Below are 17,425 nucleotides of genomic sequence, written 5' to 3' on the forward strand. Positions count from 1 at the left end.
AGAGAGAGATGGAGTGTGAGTGGGGAAGGGGCAGAGAGAGAGGGAGACACAGAATCCGAAGCAGGCTCCAGGCTCTGAACTGTCAGCACAGAGCCCGACGTGGGGCTCCAACTCACAGACCGTGAGATCATGACCTGAGCCGAAGTCAGACGCTTCACCGACTGAGCCACCCAGGTACCCCATCACTGCATCTTTTTTTTAATGTAAAAAAAATTTTTTCTGAGGAAATAAAATGAAATGTTCAGCCATCTAAGATAACTGCCTTTACCTTAAAAACAAAACAGATCCCCTCCTGATTGTAAAGAAACCACTATGTACATATGACCTGAATTCTATCGGAGACGCATTAGGACAACCGCTGTAGTATATTTAGCTGGTAATGAAATCTTACAAGGAAGTATAACACAGGAAAAGGTTTTGGCTTCATTTTAACTCCAAGATCAACGAAAACATCAAAGAAAATGGCGTCTTCGGGCCGCACCGGATGCGTATTTCGCACCGGATCCTGGACGGCAGTACAGCACAGTGGTTAAGGGCCGGGCTCTGCACGAACCGCGCTGACCGTGCGTCCTGGTAGCTGGAAAGTGACCTACGTGCTGGCAGCCTCGGCTGCCGCAGCACAACCTTGCCTATTTCACAGCAATAGTCCAAGGACTGAATCTAGGGTCCCCGGCACTCGCTTCTCCTTATTCATCCTGACTCGCTTCCCGTTTCCCTCCATCCTTCCCTTCAAAGTCAAAGGCTCAAACGTCAAGGTTAAAAAAAAAAGGCTCAAGCCTTTCTCCTCTATCTCTCTTTTGGTCGTGGCTCTGGGTAAATGATTGCTAAGGGGGTGTGGTTATTGGGACCTCCATGAATTAAGAGCATCGCCCTAAATTCTCACAGTTTAGTCACGAACGTTTACTTGAATTAAAGTTCCATCACTGGGTCACGTGAGTTACAGTGAACGTCCTCAAAAATCCACGTGAGCTTCCAGGTGCTCGGCGTCCAAACCACGGGCTGGCGGCCACGGCCGCGGCTGGCTTGGCCCAAGAACGCAGGGAGGAGGAAGTCCTCCGACCACACTGGCCCCCACACCACGTCACCGTGCTCCTGTCACCGGCCGGGGGCGCGTGGGAGGAGTCCCACAGAGTCTGGACTCCAGCCCCTCCCGGGGTCTTATTCTTAAACCCCAAGGGCCTGAGGAGCAGTTCACGTGCTCTCTGGGGGCAGAGGCCAAGGCTGTTGTCCGGAGCATGCATCTGTGGATACCAAAGAAGCTCACGGTGGACGGAGGGTCCCCCAAATGGCGCGAGGTCAGCTGAAATCCGGCCACGTGGCCGGGGGACCCCTCGAAGAAGGAGTTAAAGGGCACTGAGGTGCCCCAAGAGGCTTTCCACCTGGGCAAGTAGGTGCTGAGTCTCAAGGCCAGGGATCCCTCCCCCAACTGCGGTGCGCTGAGCCCGCGGCACGGGGGGTGGGGGGCAGGGGGGTGGTGGTGAAGACATGCTGAATAATTTCCGTGCATAATTCATGGTTGTTTCTTCCTTCCTCTGTGAAGACATGTCTTAAGTTTAGCCACAATCAATCCGGATTTAAATCGAATGAACTCCGTCTTGGGAAAGGAACCATTTTATTGCTGCTGAAGCCCTGGGAATAAGTGCAAGCCAAGCAGGAAGGGTTACATAAATGCATTAGGAAGTGCGGCCATCATCCATGACAAGTGTCACCTTCGCATCAATAGTGACGCCGGCCTGGGCATCGCCGTGCGGTGGCCGGGGCTGACGCGGAGGGCTGCACCTGCAGCCCGCGATGGTGGGGTCTGTGTGGTCCGCCCCGGAGGAGTGAAGAGGGCCTAGTGGCGAGAGGGATAGGAAGTCAGCATGGGCACCGAGCCGTTGAGGGTCTGCAGCTCGGCCCCCCGCGGGTCCCCTCACACTTGAGGCCGCATTCGTGGTTCCCACGCTTTCCCAGTGAGCAGTGAGTGCGAAACTAGCACCTGAAGCTCTTCTCCCCGTCGCTCGGGTTTCTAGCACATCAAGCAGGGAGGGGGCATGACAGGTGCCGAAGGAGGAAGCCGGGGCCCGCCTGTGCCGCACTGGGGAGGCGTGGTGAGCAGCTTCAGGCCTCTGCAGAATAATAACCTGGGCAATGGCACAGCAGACGCTTCCTAGCAGGATTCGGCCAAACCCCAAGGCGCCCTCCACAACTCAGGGTGACGGACACGTCTGCCTTCCTCGTCTGGAAGCAAGACTCTTCGTGTCCTTGGATGACCGTTTCCCCGACGGCACTGGCAGAGTCCCCCCGCCCCGGCCACGAAGGGGCTCACAGCGCACTCAGGTTTACGCATCATCGGTTCGCCGACGGGACTAGAACCCGCGGCCCTGGGCGGCTGCCGTGGACTCCGGCCGCCCTGCTTCCGGGGGCGTGGAGGCCACCTCGGCCCTCGATTTAGAGCCAGCCATAGAGGTTCCTCTGGCTGGATGCCAGCAGCTGCAAGGCGTGACTGCAGCCGTCCTGCGGGGCGAGGGAGCTTCTCGTCAAGGGCTGGTCAGGCTGTGCAGCTGGTAGGCAGGCAGGAGGGTGAGGGGCCAGGAAGGCTGGCGGGGGGCGGGGGGCTTCCGAGGAGGGGGCTCTGGCGTGGGGCCTCAGGGAGGCAGGGCCCGGGGACAGGCCGCCCCTGCCATTCCCGCGTCAGTCTCCACAGAGGAGCACCGAGGGCGGCCAGGATGCTCCCGGGTTCATTCAAGGGCCCCGTTAATTTCAGCCCTTTCCGCTCACGTCACCTGCTGTGCATCACGTCATAATCCCGCTTTTGCCGTCCTTGGGAGTTTGGGCCCGGTCTTTTCATGGGTCTTGGACATCAGTTCGGTTTTCCAGGCTGTGTGCACAACCTGCTGGAGAGGCTGACACGTGGACACAGAGCTGCACACGCGAATCCAGCGTGGGGCGCCGCACCTACGGTGGGAGCCCCGTCTTCCCGCAACCCTGGCCTCACAGCCCAGGCCGGGCGCGGCGGTTCCGTGCGCGGGGATGGGTCCTGGGGCTGAGCACCCGGAGGGGAGGCGGAGGGCGGAGGCCCGGTGTCCGCTCTGCACTCTGCTGAGGCTCCGGTGCGGGAGGACGGAGAGCCAGGCTGGCCTGTCGGATCCCGGCCACTGCAGCCCGAGAACCAGGCAGCGTGACCATCTCTTCACACGCACGCCTGCCGCACTCGCCATGCGTGCTATGAATGACACACCCCTCCCGGTCTCACTTCCACCGTGGAGGAAACTGAGCCTCTGTCAGGTCCACAGCCACACTCGCAGTCAGCGCGCGAGCTGGACCCTGAATCCAGGCTTTTCCGAGCCTGTGGGCGCTGGGAGCCGCAGCCCGAAGATCTGAAGGGACAGGCAGAGAGTACCTCCCCCAGCCGTGCTGGAGCCTCCCACTGGGGGACTGCGTGCCGACCCAGTGACCGGGCTTCCCAGGCGCGTGGTCGATCCCGACCTGTCATTTTCAAGACGTTGCCAATGACAGACACCCGAGCGTGTGCTCCGTGCCCACACACCCATTTATCAGATTCTGCTAGAAAAGTAGACCGTCCTTTAGCAAACGGCAGAGAGCCTCTGTCTTCTTCAGTATTTCTTTTAAAATTTTTTTAACGTTTATTTATTTTTGAGACAGAGACAGACAGAGCATGAGTGGGGGAGGAGCAGAGAGAGAGGGAGACACAGAATCCGAAACAGGCTCCAGGCTCTGAGCTGTCAGCACAGAGCCCGACGCGGGGCTCGAACTCACGGACCGTGAGATCATGACCTGAGCCGAAGTCAGAGGCTCAACCGACTGAGCCACCCAGGCGCCCCTCTTCTTCGGTATTTGAACAGCATACTGAGTATCATCTCCTTCCCCGAAGTGAGGGAACCTATGTCTGTTCACAATCTTCGTCCCCACTCCTTCTTGACCTCCTTCTTGCCCCCACCTATAAGCAGTCTCAGCCATGAAAACCAATCGGAAGCCACGCAAAGAGCTGAATGGACTGATAATTATTTGCCTTCAGAGGGAACCAATGCTGGGATTGCAGAGATTCTTTCTATAGGACAGACAAAGCCAAGACGGGCATATCTTGTTTTACTGTGTCTCGCTTGATTATGCTTTGCAGATACTGCGATTTTCCACAAATTGGAGGTCTGTGGCAACCCTGAGTCGGGTAAGTCTACTGGTGCCATTGTAAACATTTGTTTGTTTGTTTTTGAGAGACAGAGGGAGAGTGGGGGCAGAGAGAGAGGGAGAGAGAGAATCCCAAGCAGGCTCCACACTTTCGGAACAGAGCCCAACGTGGGGCTCAATCCCATGAACCATGACAACACGACCTGAGCCAAAATCAAGAGTCAGACGCTCAACCGACTGAACGACTCCGGTGCCCCTAACTGGCCCCATTTTTCCAGGAGCATTTGCTCACTTTATGTCTCTCTGTCACATTCTGATAATTCTTAACGGTACTTCAAACATTTTTCACTATTATTATATTTGTTTTGGTGATCTGTCATAAGTGGTTATGAGTCATAGAAAGCACAGATGATGGTTAGTATTTTCTAGCAAGAAAGCGTGTTTTAACGAAGCTATGAACACTGCCTTGCGGACACGATCTCGTGGGACATCTGACAGACTGCAGCACAGCACATAAACCAAGCTCTCACACGCACTGGGAAACCCAAGCATTCGTGTGACTTGCCCTATCGCGGTCTTTGCTTTGTGGCTGTGGACCAACCCGTCCGGGGCCGAACCTGCGGGATCTCTGCCCTAGGCCTGTATCGTGCCTCCCAGGCTGGGCAGGCACGGCAGGGTGGTGATCCGCTTAGGATACAGTGGAGTTAAGATAAAGCTGGGTTTCCCAGGACAGGTAGTTTCGGCAGGGGACTGCGCTCTAGGAAGAAGGCTCTTCTCCCTCAGTCCACGGGGGCACAGAGCAAACGGAGGCCGGGTGGGGGTCCCCAGTGCTTCACAGGAAGAGCCGGCAAGGGAACAACGAGGCCGAAACATCCACCACGAGCCAGAGCGACTGATGTGGAAAAGGCACGTGTGGCTGTCCCACACTTACTCCGGCTCTCCACTGCTAAATGGAGCTTGCCGACCAACGTGAATCGAGTCACCTGCCCCGGCGGGCGGGGGGGGGGGGGGGTCACCAGGCTGGGAGGACGATGGGTCAGGGCTTCCACAAAGATGGGCCAAAAGGAGAAAAGCAGGGGCACCAGGAGGAAAAGAACTAAAAGGGTCGCCGTCCCTGTGCTGATACCTCCCTCAACTGCCTCACTTGTGCCCACATAGACGCACACGACACCATGGGACAATACGGTTTCTATTAATGCTCTCTGGCAAACCGAGCAGGAAATCTAGATGCTTACAAGTCACGTGGGTCATACACAGTGGCTACAGTCTAAAAAAAAAAAGAAGAAGAAGAAGTAGAAGAAGCTTTGCAAAGGAAACGTGCACCAAGCAAAACGGGGCCAGGGAAGTTTCTGGGTAAACAGTATCCTAGAAAAGTTGACTCCCTGCTGATTAGACTTCTAAGGAGTGTACTGATTTCACAGATACTTCAATCTGATGATATCCGGCTCCGATGCAGGAGGCTGTCCAGATTCCTCACGAGGGCCTCAGGGAAGGGAGCGAAAGGGTGCGCGGAAACATCCTGCTTCTGCACAGTGTTGTTTGAGTGATCACAGTAGGGGTTGCCTCCTGAGGGCCCACTGGCTTGGACAGTCTGCTCTCACGAATCCTCCACAACTCTGCAAGGCGGTTATAATTAGAGCCATTCTGCAGGGACTTGGGGGTCCACAAGTTACCTCCCCGAGGCCCCTGTTCTTAGGACACGAGTGAGAATTTTATCGCAAGTGTCCCTGACTCCCACTAAAGCATCCTCTCCTTTGTTCTATTTCTATCAGATTTGTGGGAGACAATTTTAACAATCACGAAGACAGCTTTCACTTGGTGCAAACTATGTGGTTCAGGAAGTTGAATGAAACCATCCCTCTTTTGAGGTTAGAAATTAGAAAAATAAGTCCGTTTTGATTTAATGTCCCCAGTATCTCTGTTTAATGTCCAGAGAGGTGGTTACAGGGGGATGTTATCTCAAGACTGATTTATCTGGTTCATTGCCAGGGTCAGCCAAAAGCCTTTTGCAAGTTCCTACCCAGACATCAGATAGGCAGACAGAGAAATTTCCAAGCAATCAACGTGTGATGACTTCAGCTCGTTCTAAGCTATGTTCACGTCTTAATATATTACGAAATTATTTCCCTCATCTTAAGTCATGTTTGAAAGAGCAAAACCTGTATTGTCCTAGTCGCTACACAAGAACATGATATAGAGGCAGCAATAAGTAACTAATTTAAAAATAAAAAGTATTCTGATGCACGATCTAGAAGAATTCAGAACCAATTCAAACAGTTTGATAGTAAACATATTTATTTCATTTAGTCCTCAGCTACTATGCCTGGTATTTACCTATAAATAGTTTTCAAATTAAAAAGGCAAGTGTTTTAGATCTTAGAGCTAAACAATGTCACGTAAGAACTCACAGAACTGGTATTGGAGCCTATGAGATGGGCTGATAACTGTCCCAGAGTTAGAACATCTAACCATTTAGAGACCGTAAAAATGATGTATTTCAAACCCTGTCACTTTGAATCAATTTAGTATCAATATATTTGCTCCACTCAGTGTGGAAATAGTGATTTTTTTTTTTTAAAGAGGAGTGCATGTCAATTTTGGCACATGCACTAAAAAAAGGCCAACTCTTTGGGGAAGAATTTACTTCTGGTAAGTAAAACTGTAGTTCAAACCTATTAAGTTGGGGTGCCTGAACAATTATACCCATATTCTAATGACAACCCTTAATGCTGTAACAACAGCCTTCCCCCTTGCTATCATGTGTTGGATTTTTTTCTATGACAAACACACTATCATTTGGGAAAGTTAAGTTCTCCTGGAATCAAGTAAAAACACAGATCTCTTTTACGTTGTTAATCTCCATTTATAAATGGCCTCTCAAAGCCCGCCCCGGTAGAGTTTGAGACTGATCATTTCTGAATTTAAAGTCGTCCAATTTCATGCTACGAACTGGGATAAAGAGGCACCACCCTAAAGGTAAAGGACTGTGTTTCTGTTTTGTTTTTAACCAGGCTCCACGCCCAGTGTGGGGCTTGAACTCACAACCCTGATATTAAGAGTTGCGCGCACTACCAACTGAGCCAGCCAGGCGCCCCTAAAGGATTGTGTTTGAAAGAAATCGCAGCGTTCAGTTAGGCCACAATAGTTACGACATGATTATACAGTTTGTAGAAGATCCATACAGCTGTTTACCTAACTAGGGACAAGTTTGCTGTATCATTAGCATATTCGTTAGAAAAAATAATGCAACTTGAACTTGAAACAACTTTTTTTTTTTTTTTAAACTTTAAGGCAGCTTTGAGGTGAAAGTATGAGGCTGAAATTGCTGGTAAAAATTGGGTTTCGGAACTGCAGTTATGTACGGATTTCGATTATCCGTGCTACCGTTTTCTCCATACCCTCTAAGAAACTTAACGTTAGATATGTTAACTTGTTCTACTATCTTCAGTCCAGAAGCTTTTACAGGCAAGTCTGAGCTTACCTATTACCCATGAGTTTTAGAAGTGTAGACAGTGAGGGGCGCCTGGGTGGCTCAGTCGGTTAAGCGTCCGACTTCGGCTCAGGTCATGATCTCGCGGTCCGTGAGTTCGAGCCCTGCGTCGGGCTCTGGGCTGACAGCTCGGAGCCTGGAGCCTGCTTCGGATTCTGTGTCTCCCTCTCTCTCTGCCCCTCCCCTGCTCACGCTTTGTCTCTCTCTGTCTCTCAATAATAAACAAACGTTAAAAAACAATGTAAAAGATGTAGACAGCGAGGTCACCAAATCCGCCTTCCAATAAACCATAGAAGCAAAGCATACAGTTTTCTACCCAATATTAACCGTTTCTACTTTATTATAACAGTTCTTCACCCAGTGTGTGCGTGCTTTATTTTAGAATTATAAAACTCTGTGTTTTGCACATTCGCATTTAAGGCTCATCTTTGAGCACCTCTCTTGGGTATCGAGAAGTGCCCCTTTGATGAGCGTAGGCAAATCGGAAGAATGGAAATTCCATAGCTACCCAGAACTGATGTTTGTTTTTGTAAAACATCGTTAAAAAATGATCACACCCACGAGAGGGAACGTTTTTAGGAATCCTAGCAAGTTCACTCTTTATCGGACATCCAGTGGACCTCCCTTGTCTGTAACCATTTTTCTGTTCCTGCTGTTCCTTCACCGCTCCCTTTCCTCTACATCAGAATATAAACCGTGAATTTGTATTTTTAAGTTCTCAAAGCTGAGAACGACAGCTGGAATATTAAACGGGACTTGTTTTTGTGTGTGTGAGAGATACACACAGGTGGCCCAGCATCAGTGGAATGATAAACAACCAACCGGCACATTTAGAACATTGCACACACAGTGGTGACTCACCAGTGTTAAGTGACAAAGCACAGATCTGCCTTCGAGCCGTTTTAAACAAGAGCTTAAGAAGTCAGACCTGAGCCAACAACGGAAAGAAATGTTTACTCTGTCAGAAATAACTGGAATGTCACCTTGAATGCTCTCGCAAGGTTCTATCAGTAACCAAAGGCATTCTTAACAAAGCCTCCTTCATCAGTCTATGGGGTGGGTTTCTATACACTTTGGAAATATGCTCATGCTGGATTATTAGTATCTTCAATCCACAAACATTAATTGAGCACCTAAAACATGTCCGAGGCTACGCCAAGTACCCGACATAACGGGATGAACAATGCCTAAAACGGTGGCTCTCGACCCTGGCGGCCTCTCAGGATCAATCTCCATCGGCCTCCCCCCGGGAGGCATGAGTCGGGGTGTCTGGGACTGGCCACCTGCAGCTTCTCACAGCTCCCCAGCCGAGTGGAGACGAGACCCTTAGGTCCTGGGATCTCCCATTCCCTCAGAGAAAACCCCACGCCACAATAACAGTGCAGGAACAGGACACAGAAATGCTGTGACGTCCCAAGTCCTCCAAACGCTGGGTGGTGGACTGCACAGGGAGGGGACGAGGGACAAGGAAGCCTTCACCAGTGACGTGACACTAACATCCTTCAGGATTCTACGTAGCCAGAGTGAGCCAACGCTGCTTGAACAAGCGCGCGGGGCTGGCTGTTCTCGACGGCACCACTAACAATCATTGGAGGCCAGTGTGATCACACTCGTGGTGCCAATGAGGAAACTGAGGCACGGGAAGGCCAGGGACTCACTGAAAAATCACAAAACTTGTAAGTGGTAGCGGTAGGATCTGAACCCAGACGCTCTGCCTCCAACACGACATAACTTCCGAGGGAAAGAACGTAATGGATTTCGATGATTTTTAAACTGTAAGAATCCAACAACCACGTGTCAAGAAGAACCACCCCTCAGATAGCCGTGGTGACTAAGACCCTTGAAGACAGAGTGGGAGCTTATCATTCCCTTGTCTGACACCATGGCTCTTATTCTTCTGGAGGTTTCACAGCACCGTGAACGTTTCACTTTCCTTCGAGTTGACCGTAGAAGAGACTCAAAGACAACAACACCACAGAGACGCAATTTCTCCTCTGTTGAATCCCACCTGAGCCCCGGGGACACTGTATGAGCTACAGTGACCTGCCTGTTAGGGCACATCTCTGTAACGTCAGGGGCACCGGTGACTCTCCTGCCCACCCTTGAACTCTACCTTTCAAGTATCCAGGATGTCAGACGTGAGCCATAAGCAACAGACCCAGCGGGCATTTAACGGATTGGCCATTCCAGCCCAAACGCTCTGAGGGGCTGTGCCCACTAACACACACATTACCTGTGCCAGCTGGCCAGGCTCACAGTTCTTACAAGGACCCCTGACATTCTGAAATGTACCAAACGAGCCCTATTTTAGCTAAATACCTTCACATCTACGATGCAAACGAGGCAGACGAGACTTTGAGAGATAAAACTTTCACGACAAATTTTAGCAAATAAAGCAAAAACGTAATAGGCTAGAAATTACCATGTTATTCAAAAAAAGGTAACGACAAGATAGTTCTCTATTAATTTCATTTAAAAATTTTTTTTCAACGTTTTTTATTTTTATTTTTTGGGGCAGAGAGAGACAGAGCATGAACGGGGGAGGGGCAGAGAGAGAGAGGGAGACACAGAATCGGAAACAGGCTCCAGGCTCCGAGCCATCAGCCCAGAGCCCGACGCGGGGCTCGGACTCTCGGACCACGAGATCGTGACCTGGCTGAAGTCGGACGCTTAACCGACTGCGCCACCCAGGCGCCCCTCTATTAATTTCATTTAAACATTCAAAGAAACATTCTCAGATCACATCACTCGGATGTACGAGGAAGATATGATTTTTTTGAGTTTCAGTATTACGGTTTTAACTCAAGATGTTTTCTCATGAGTGTTCTTCTCCCCTCCCTTCGTTATACTTTCCTGGAACCCCCAGTTGAATGCATACCCACACTTGTGCAAACCATCCCGGGTCTTCTGTTTCTTTTTTGGGACATTTATATCCTCTGAAGAGTCCAGAGTACCGAGCACACAGGAGACCCTCTTGAAAACCCCTTTTAGAGTAGACACTGAATGGGGACGGGTGAAATCCTCTAGAAGTTCTGACCACTGCTTAACCAGGAGCCTATCCTGCTGGCTGAGTCCTGAGTGAAAAGACTCCCGTCCATCAGAGAGGCACAGGAGGCAAGAAACTGTGACTCCCACTTCCTCTCTGCTGCCTCCTGGCCACACAGCCTGTGCCAAATTATCTACCTCCCTTGACGGTGAGGCTAGTCATACCTTGCTTGCCGAGAAGCAAGAAGCTGGTCCAGAAGATTTTACAAGGGTTTTTTCCTAGCTCCCAACGACGACGTGTCTTTGAACCAAACCTTTCGTAATCGCATACACACAACACAGTTCGGGATTAAACACGGAACTTCCTTAGAAGGTACTGTGGAAAAGGTATGTGATAAATCTGGCAGGAATCCTCTCATTTTAGTGAGTTAAAAAGATTCCATTTTTTCGCCCTCGCTGAGTACTGCTATCTATGTTCCTATCGGCTTACAAAGAACCTCCGGGGCTGCGTCTCTTACCTTTTGACTTCCTGTCATGGTAGGACCTCCCTCGATAATGGGGGGTTTCCAAGTAGAGATTCTCAAGGTCTTCTCGCCACGATTCTGGATTGAAGTGCTTCAGCAGGTCCTCCACGGTATCGAATTCTGCGACTGTTTTGTCCAGAGCGTCCGCAGTGAGAGTGGGGTCCGTTACTGATGGAGAGTGATAGGATACCCCCTAGGAGTGACACACAGCTCAGTGTACTCAGAAAAAGTCCAGTGCTATGAAATACAACGGTCACGCAACTACACGGGAGGAACATCGACAGGCTTTTGATCCTAAGACGTTATGTGCGTAAATATCACGTGAAAGTGCTCTGCCAGAGTCTTGAATGACAGCAACTGACTGGGAAGTGAGTCATTCACAGTTTTGCAAATCACAACCAGGGAGGTTACAAAATTTCTAGTTCATCTGAAATATAATCATTACGAAGGTATTGACTAAATGGAAAGATCAAAACGACACCATCCCATTTCTTGGTTCAAGGTCCCAAATCATCCATGTTGGCATCAACAAACAACGATTAGGATTTCAATTCTGAACTCCTTCGTGGCAACTTTGGCAGAATCCATTCTATTCCCCCATGTTTAGCCTCCATGTCTCCCCTGCACAGGTCACCTGGCATGACAGGGGTTGTGTGAGCGGGGTTTGAATGTCCTCTGGAGACAATCTGATACACTGTGGTACTTTAGCCAGGTTATTTACAGTCAACAAGGATAGTTAGTCTTCACCAAGACTGGGAGATTCTCACGGGAAGCACACATATATATTTTTAAAGTGCTGTTGCTTGCTAGTGATCCCAGCTGTCGTTAAAATATTCTCAGAAATACTCTTTAAATAGGGACTACAACATCACGGGGAGTCTGGAAGAGATCATGCATTTTGCCATGGGTTATGTCCCCACAGAAGTTTCCAAGCACTTACTTCACTAACCCTTGTATAATCTAGAGGCAAATGAGCCATGATTCAAACATCTCTGTAAAGATTCATGACCCATTAACAGGGAGATAGAGAGCACAGAGCCTCAAATGGTTTCAAAGTGTCTTTAAAGAAACTTCCAGACAAATAAGGCGCCTCAAGGGCAAACATCTCCTATCACTTCTGGAAAAGGGGAAATAACAAAAACCTTCTGGGTAATGTTGTCTCTTTTTAGCCAGTCAAGGAAGGTCCAAGGTGTGTCAACAATGATGAATGACCGCCTGCCTCCAGAGGAATGGTGGTCCCTCTTCAGCAAGACTAAGGGGTCTTGTAAAAGCACCAACCTGCCCCTGGTGCATCTTAGGAGCGGTTTTCAAATAGGTCCTGTAGCAGAAAGGGGGTGGGGGGAGGTGGAGTTTGGGGAACAGGCAGCGAGACCTGAGCTCCGCTGGTGAAGGTAGGAGGCCAGCTCTCTAATCCAGGTGTGTGTGTGTGTGTGTGTGTGTGTGTGTGTGTGTGCGTGCGCTCATGTGGGTGTGCGTATGAGTGGGTACGTGTGCATGCGTGTGTGCATGTGTGTGTGCATGCGTATGTGTGTCTGCTACAAACTGCATCCCGGCTATGCCACATCATTCCTGTTTCCATCCCTCCTGGCGTCAGGTGCTAGAGTCGGATATTATGCTTCCGTATCAAAATTTCAAATTCCCATCCAACTTTGTATTATCTGGATAATCTACAGTCTACCCGGCTCATATTCACCAGGTGATTTACATTTAGCCTTGCATCACGATCATGTGGGTCTAAGATCCAAAAATTCAAAAAGAGCTGGCCACATTGGGGTACAAGCTTTGAAATTAAAACGCCTCCCTCTTTTCTGAAACCAAAGCAGGAACACGAATGAAGCCATGCTCATGCACGTGGAAGGAAGCTTCTTACGATGGATCTGGGGGGCTCCGGGCAAAACGTTTCCTGGGCTTGCTCCTGACTGTGCCGAGAGCCTGTGTGTCCCTAGACATCACTTCAGGAGAAAGCCCTGGGTGGGGGCTCTTAGTCCCTGAGGGGGATGGGAATCTAATATCTCCCAACATTAGTCTGAAAAGCAAGTCTGAACAAACCGTAGGTAAAATGTGAAACTGTCCTCGTGTGACAGAAACACCAGGTTAGGAAATGAGGTGAAAGACGACTAGATGACCTCATAAACCCACTGGAACATTTGTATTTCTGGGGTAATCGTTTAAAAATTATTTTTATGGGAGAGAACTCACTGGGTATGCCCCCTCTCCGTGGCACCGTAGATCTGATTTCATTACAACCGAATGACTTTAAAATGTTAACGATTTATAAAAAAGAGAAAAATGCCCTGAAAATCATAAGCCATTCGAGCAACACAAAATATGGCTTATACAAAGTTCATGGCGGGTCCCAGGGTCCTTACTCCTATTCCAGAGGGTTCCTGAGAACCAGAATGCTGAGGGACACAACTCTGGGTCCCTCCTATTTCCAGAGGGCTGAGCAGCACCTGGCCTTGGAACTGGGCCCAGAAAAGTGACCAGGGGATGCGGACCCAGCAGTGAGCTTCTGGAGATCCTACTGATGGACGGCACAATCTTGCTCTCAAGAGGACCCAGGTTATCCTGAATTCGCTAAGGGTCCCTGAAGCATGTAAGCTTCCGCACTCGGGGCAGGAATGTCTACACCGCTCCGAGCCATCACACGTACGATGCTGGAGAAGCCAGAGGACGTGACAGAACAGCATGCTGGGGTCCGGGGGCAAAAGCGGCCGCCGGCATCCTCTTGGAATTGCCAGTCCCAGAATGCCACCCGGCCAAGCTTTCCACCGAGCCTGCTCCCAGGACTAAGGTATCACCTGCCGCGGTTCCATTTTCGCCTGCCTGACAATGACTCCTGCACTTAGCTAGGTTCAGAGTGTGCATTCGGGATTATCACAAACAAATAAAACACTCTCGATATCGCCATTAGCAGCCTCACCGACCTCCTGAATGGGTCATGTTCTAGTCCAATGGACACGCCAGGTGACCGAAAGAGCCACAGAATCCATAGCTAAGGAAATCCTGCCATCTGAAGGAAGGTTCTCAAAAATCCCCCAGAGAGCAAGGGATAGCCCATCACATGAAAAAAAGAATCAACTCTGACTCGGCCGCACGGACCCAGGTGAGAGCCACGGGCAGGCTTTGGCCACGCTTTTGTGCCGCTAATCAACACCTGCATTTATGACCTTGTAGTTTACCGCTACATGGGTGCTACTCACAGGACTGGCGAAAACAAGGTCTGTTCTTTCCGAACAAAGGGAAGTAGCTTACAGAGGAATGACTACATTCGCGGGGAAGAACATGGGGGTGTGGACCACGTTACAGTTTCAGGGCGGGTTATGTTTTATTTCCCAGTCAGAGGGCACATGCCTGGTTTGCACTTAAGCTACCTTGCTGTAAACACTGGGATTTCTCACATCTGAAAAGATCCCTGAAAAGGCGAAGGTTCCAAGTGTCTCCTGGATTCTCCGGAAACACTCTGGCAAAATTCCCCACTTGAGCCTACGCCACGGACCAGTCTGATGTGTCTGCTCTGCCTGGACGCTCCTCTAGCTGGAACCTTCCGCTCTGAAATGGATAGATACTGAAGTCCTTGTCCATGCCTTGTTCCTGCAGTGGGTACTGGGGTTTCCTGGCACGTGGCATCGCCCGCTATAATCTACGTGAAATGGTAGAGCTCATCGCGACCGCAACATGGCTTCTGGTGAAGCTAACAGATCCTTCCACAGCTGGAGCTGTTCTGGGCTTGACCTTAGCTTCCCCATCAGTTTTTTTTTTTTGTTTTTTTTTTTTTCTGGCAACAGAAAACTAAATTACTTACGGAGATAGAGCTAGTGACAGACTCCCAGTTGGTCTCTGAGGCTGCTGCGGGTTGGAAATCTTCCTAGAAGGCAAGAAACATCCATGTGAGTCCATCAGACCTCTGTTTCGTTCATTAAGTGCACAGTTCAGTATCTCAGCCATCTAAAGCTTCTTCCAACTAAGTGACAACAGAAATGAGGGTACCGTCTTGCCGGACAGGTCACCATTTGTCTTAGGCACCTCTCCTCAGGAACCCTTCTCATTCAAGACACGGACATTTATGGACATAATGCATACAGTCACATTCACTCGTAAGGGCTGGTGAAATGGAAAACGTGCAGACAGGAGTTCAGATTTTAATTCCGTCACCTGCAGGCTGTGTGACCTCAGGCAATCTACTTAACCTCTCCGATCCTTCTCTTCCTCATCTGTAAAAGGCTGGTGCGGGATGCTCCAAGAAGAGGGTAGTTTTGAGAGCTGCATGCACTAATTATGTAATTATAACTCACACTTAATAAGGTGCCTCATAAAGAGTAATAATAGTCATTATCAGTATTGTTTATCTGATTTGAACTCGGTTCTGCATCATGTTCAATCCTGCCGACTGAGCTGGTCTACGGTATCAGCGATCTTTCCAAAGATAAATTAACCGACAACGGGCCATTCCTGACTCTATCAAGAAATGTCAGGCAGAACGGCAGGGGAAGGAAATGGCCGTGGAGTGACAAAGTGCTACCCGAGGAAAGAAGGTAATGGGCAGACCCGAGACAGTTATCTCAGAGAAACCTCAAAGGGTTGGTGACAGCAATGGATCTCGGAGAAAGAAACTTCTCCTAAAAGACAAATGGGTCTCCAATTGGTGACTGTCTTGCTAATTACTCTAGCAGCAGTAACTGTAAAAAACAGAGTGGGAAGGAAAGCTGATTCTACCATTTTTACACGTCACAGACGGTTTCTTGAACCTGCTAAAATAAAGCGAGTCAGGTGAGGTCTCCTAGTCAGACCAGAGAGTATGTGAAGATGATGTTGAGGAAAATTCTGATACTCAAATCTGCCGGCTTATTTACCCAAGTATACTTACTGAACGAGAGCTAAGTATCAGGTCTAAATTTCATTAACATTTTGAGGAGCTAGAAGTGCACGTGTTAACTGCTCATGATGAGACTGGCTTATGTATAAATGCCCGTGTTAGAAAAATTTAGTTGTTTACTAAGAGAGAACTAAGTCAAGCGTGGGGTTCAAGGAATGAACATCTATAAAAACTGGCTAGATGTCATTATTCTGGTCTCAACTTCAGGAAACATGAGACAGAAAGAGAAATTGGGTCTCTGCACTCTGCAAGACAGGATTCTCATAAAAAGGACATGGAGATCCCACAGGAAACGGATGCATGCAAACAAATGAAGGTTGGTATTTATGGAAGTCTTCCGAGCAGGTGAGCAGGTGATGTTGGGCAAGAGAGACAACAGCTTCTCCATGTCTTGAAGGGGCTCCTGGTGGGAGGACAGATACCAGGTAGGATAAGTACCTGAGCAACCCTCACATCATGGGATTTTCATTTTCATTCATTCATTCAATATTTGCTAATCACCAATTATGTGATACATTCTAAGCGGAGGGTAGAATCACGGAACTAAGAAACGACACCCTCCCTCCAGGATGTCAAAAGGTAAACACATAAACGAACAGGTAAGTAACATGTGCAATAAACTCATGTGGGGCCTGAGAAGAAGTGGGCTTAGAAAAATCTGACCCAAGAAGGTGACTCTTGAGCTGAGTCTTATAGACTCAGGTAAGTAGATAAGGGAGGAGGGCGTCACTTGTAAGAAAGGTGGGGTACAACACTCAAGGAGAGACTGATGTCTAGACAAGGGTGAGGAACATACACAGAAAAATTTGTTCCTGGGGAAAGTTAATGAGTCCTGTTGGGCATGTTTGAGGTGCCCATGCAACATCCAGGTAGAGATGTTGAGGAGGCCATTTGCTAAATGAGAGTGGGCCATGTGAGGGAGACCAGGACTTTGGAGAGAGACTTGAGAGTCACCAGCACAAAAATCCAGTGATGGGCTATGTTGACCATGCATGAAAATCACAAGAGTGACAATCTTAAAATCTTGTAGCTGGAAAGAAGTTTACTGTTATCTAGCGCAATCTTTTCATTTTAATGATCAGAAAACCAATTCTCAGAGACATAAACGGCATGGGTGTGCTCCATAGCATGCGGCCAACTTATTGCAAAGCTAGGAGCACTAGAACTCGTTTCTAAGTACGACCTGGGTGATGATCTTTCACATCATTGTAGCTGGCTTGGACGAAACAGTGTCCAAAGGGAAGTTAAAAGAAAAACAGGAGAGGCATAGAGCAGAATTTGGTGGAAGCTTCTATGGGGATACCCTGTGAGGTATTCTTAGTTAGATTTTATATCTATACTTGCTAAATTCTGTGACTTCAATTTACTTCACTTTCTTGCATAGGTATATGGTAAAAATGTTCTGTTAAGCACTTTTTAAAT

The 17,425-nt window shown here is 49.1% G+C and overlaps 1 protein-coding gene across 4 annotated transcripts in view; it reads right to left on the reverse strand.

Moving 5' to 3' along the window:
* PDGFD (platelet derived growth factor D) overlaps window positions 1-17,425 on the reverse strand; it is a 225,880-nt gene that overhangs the window by 12,996 nt on the left and 195,459 nt on the right. For all 4 annotated transcript variants that reach the window (XM_047070564.1, XM_047070561.1, XM_047070563.1 and 1 more), the window contains exons 4-5: window positions 14,933-14,995; window positions 11,122-11,320 (exon numbers count right to left, since the gene is read on the reverse strand). In XM_047070564.1, coding sequence (XP_046926520.1) covers window positions 11,122-11,320; window positions 14,933-14,995 — 262 coding nt within the window. The remainder of the gene's footprint in view (window positions 1-11,121; window positions 11,321-14,932; window positions 14,996-17,425) is intronic.

The sequence above is a fragment of the Lynx rufus genome, unplaced genomic scaffold, assembly GCF_022079265.1.
Source record: "Lynx rufus isolate CCGP_SWC_20201006 ecotype Redwood Valley unplaced genomic scaffold, mLynRuf1.p SCAF_9, whole genome shotgun sequence".
Lineage (NCBI taxonomy): Eukaryota > Metazoa > Chordata > Mammalia > Carnivora > Felidae > Lynx > Lynx rufus.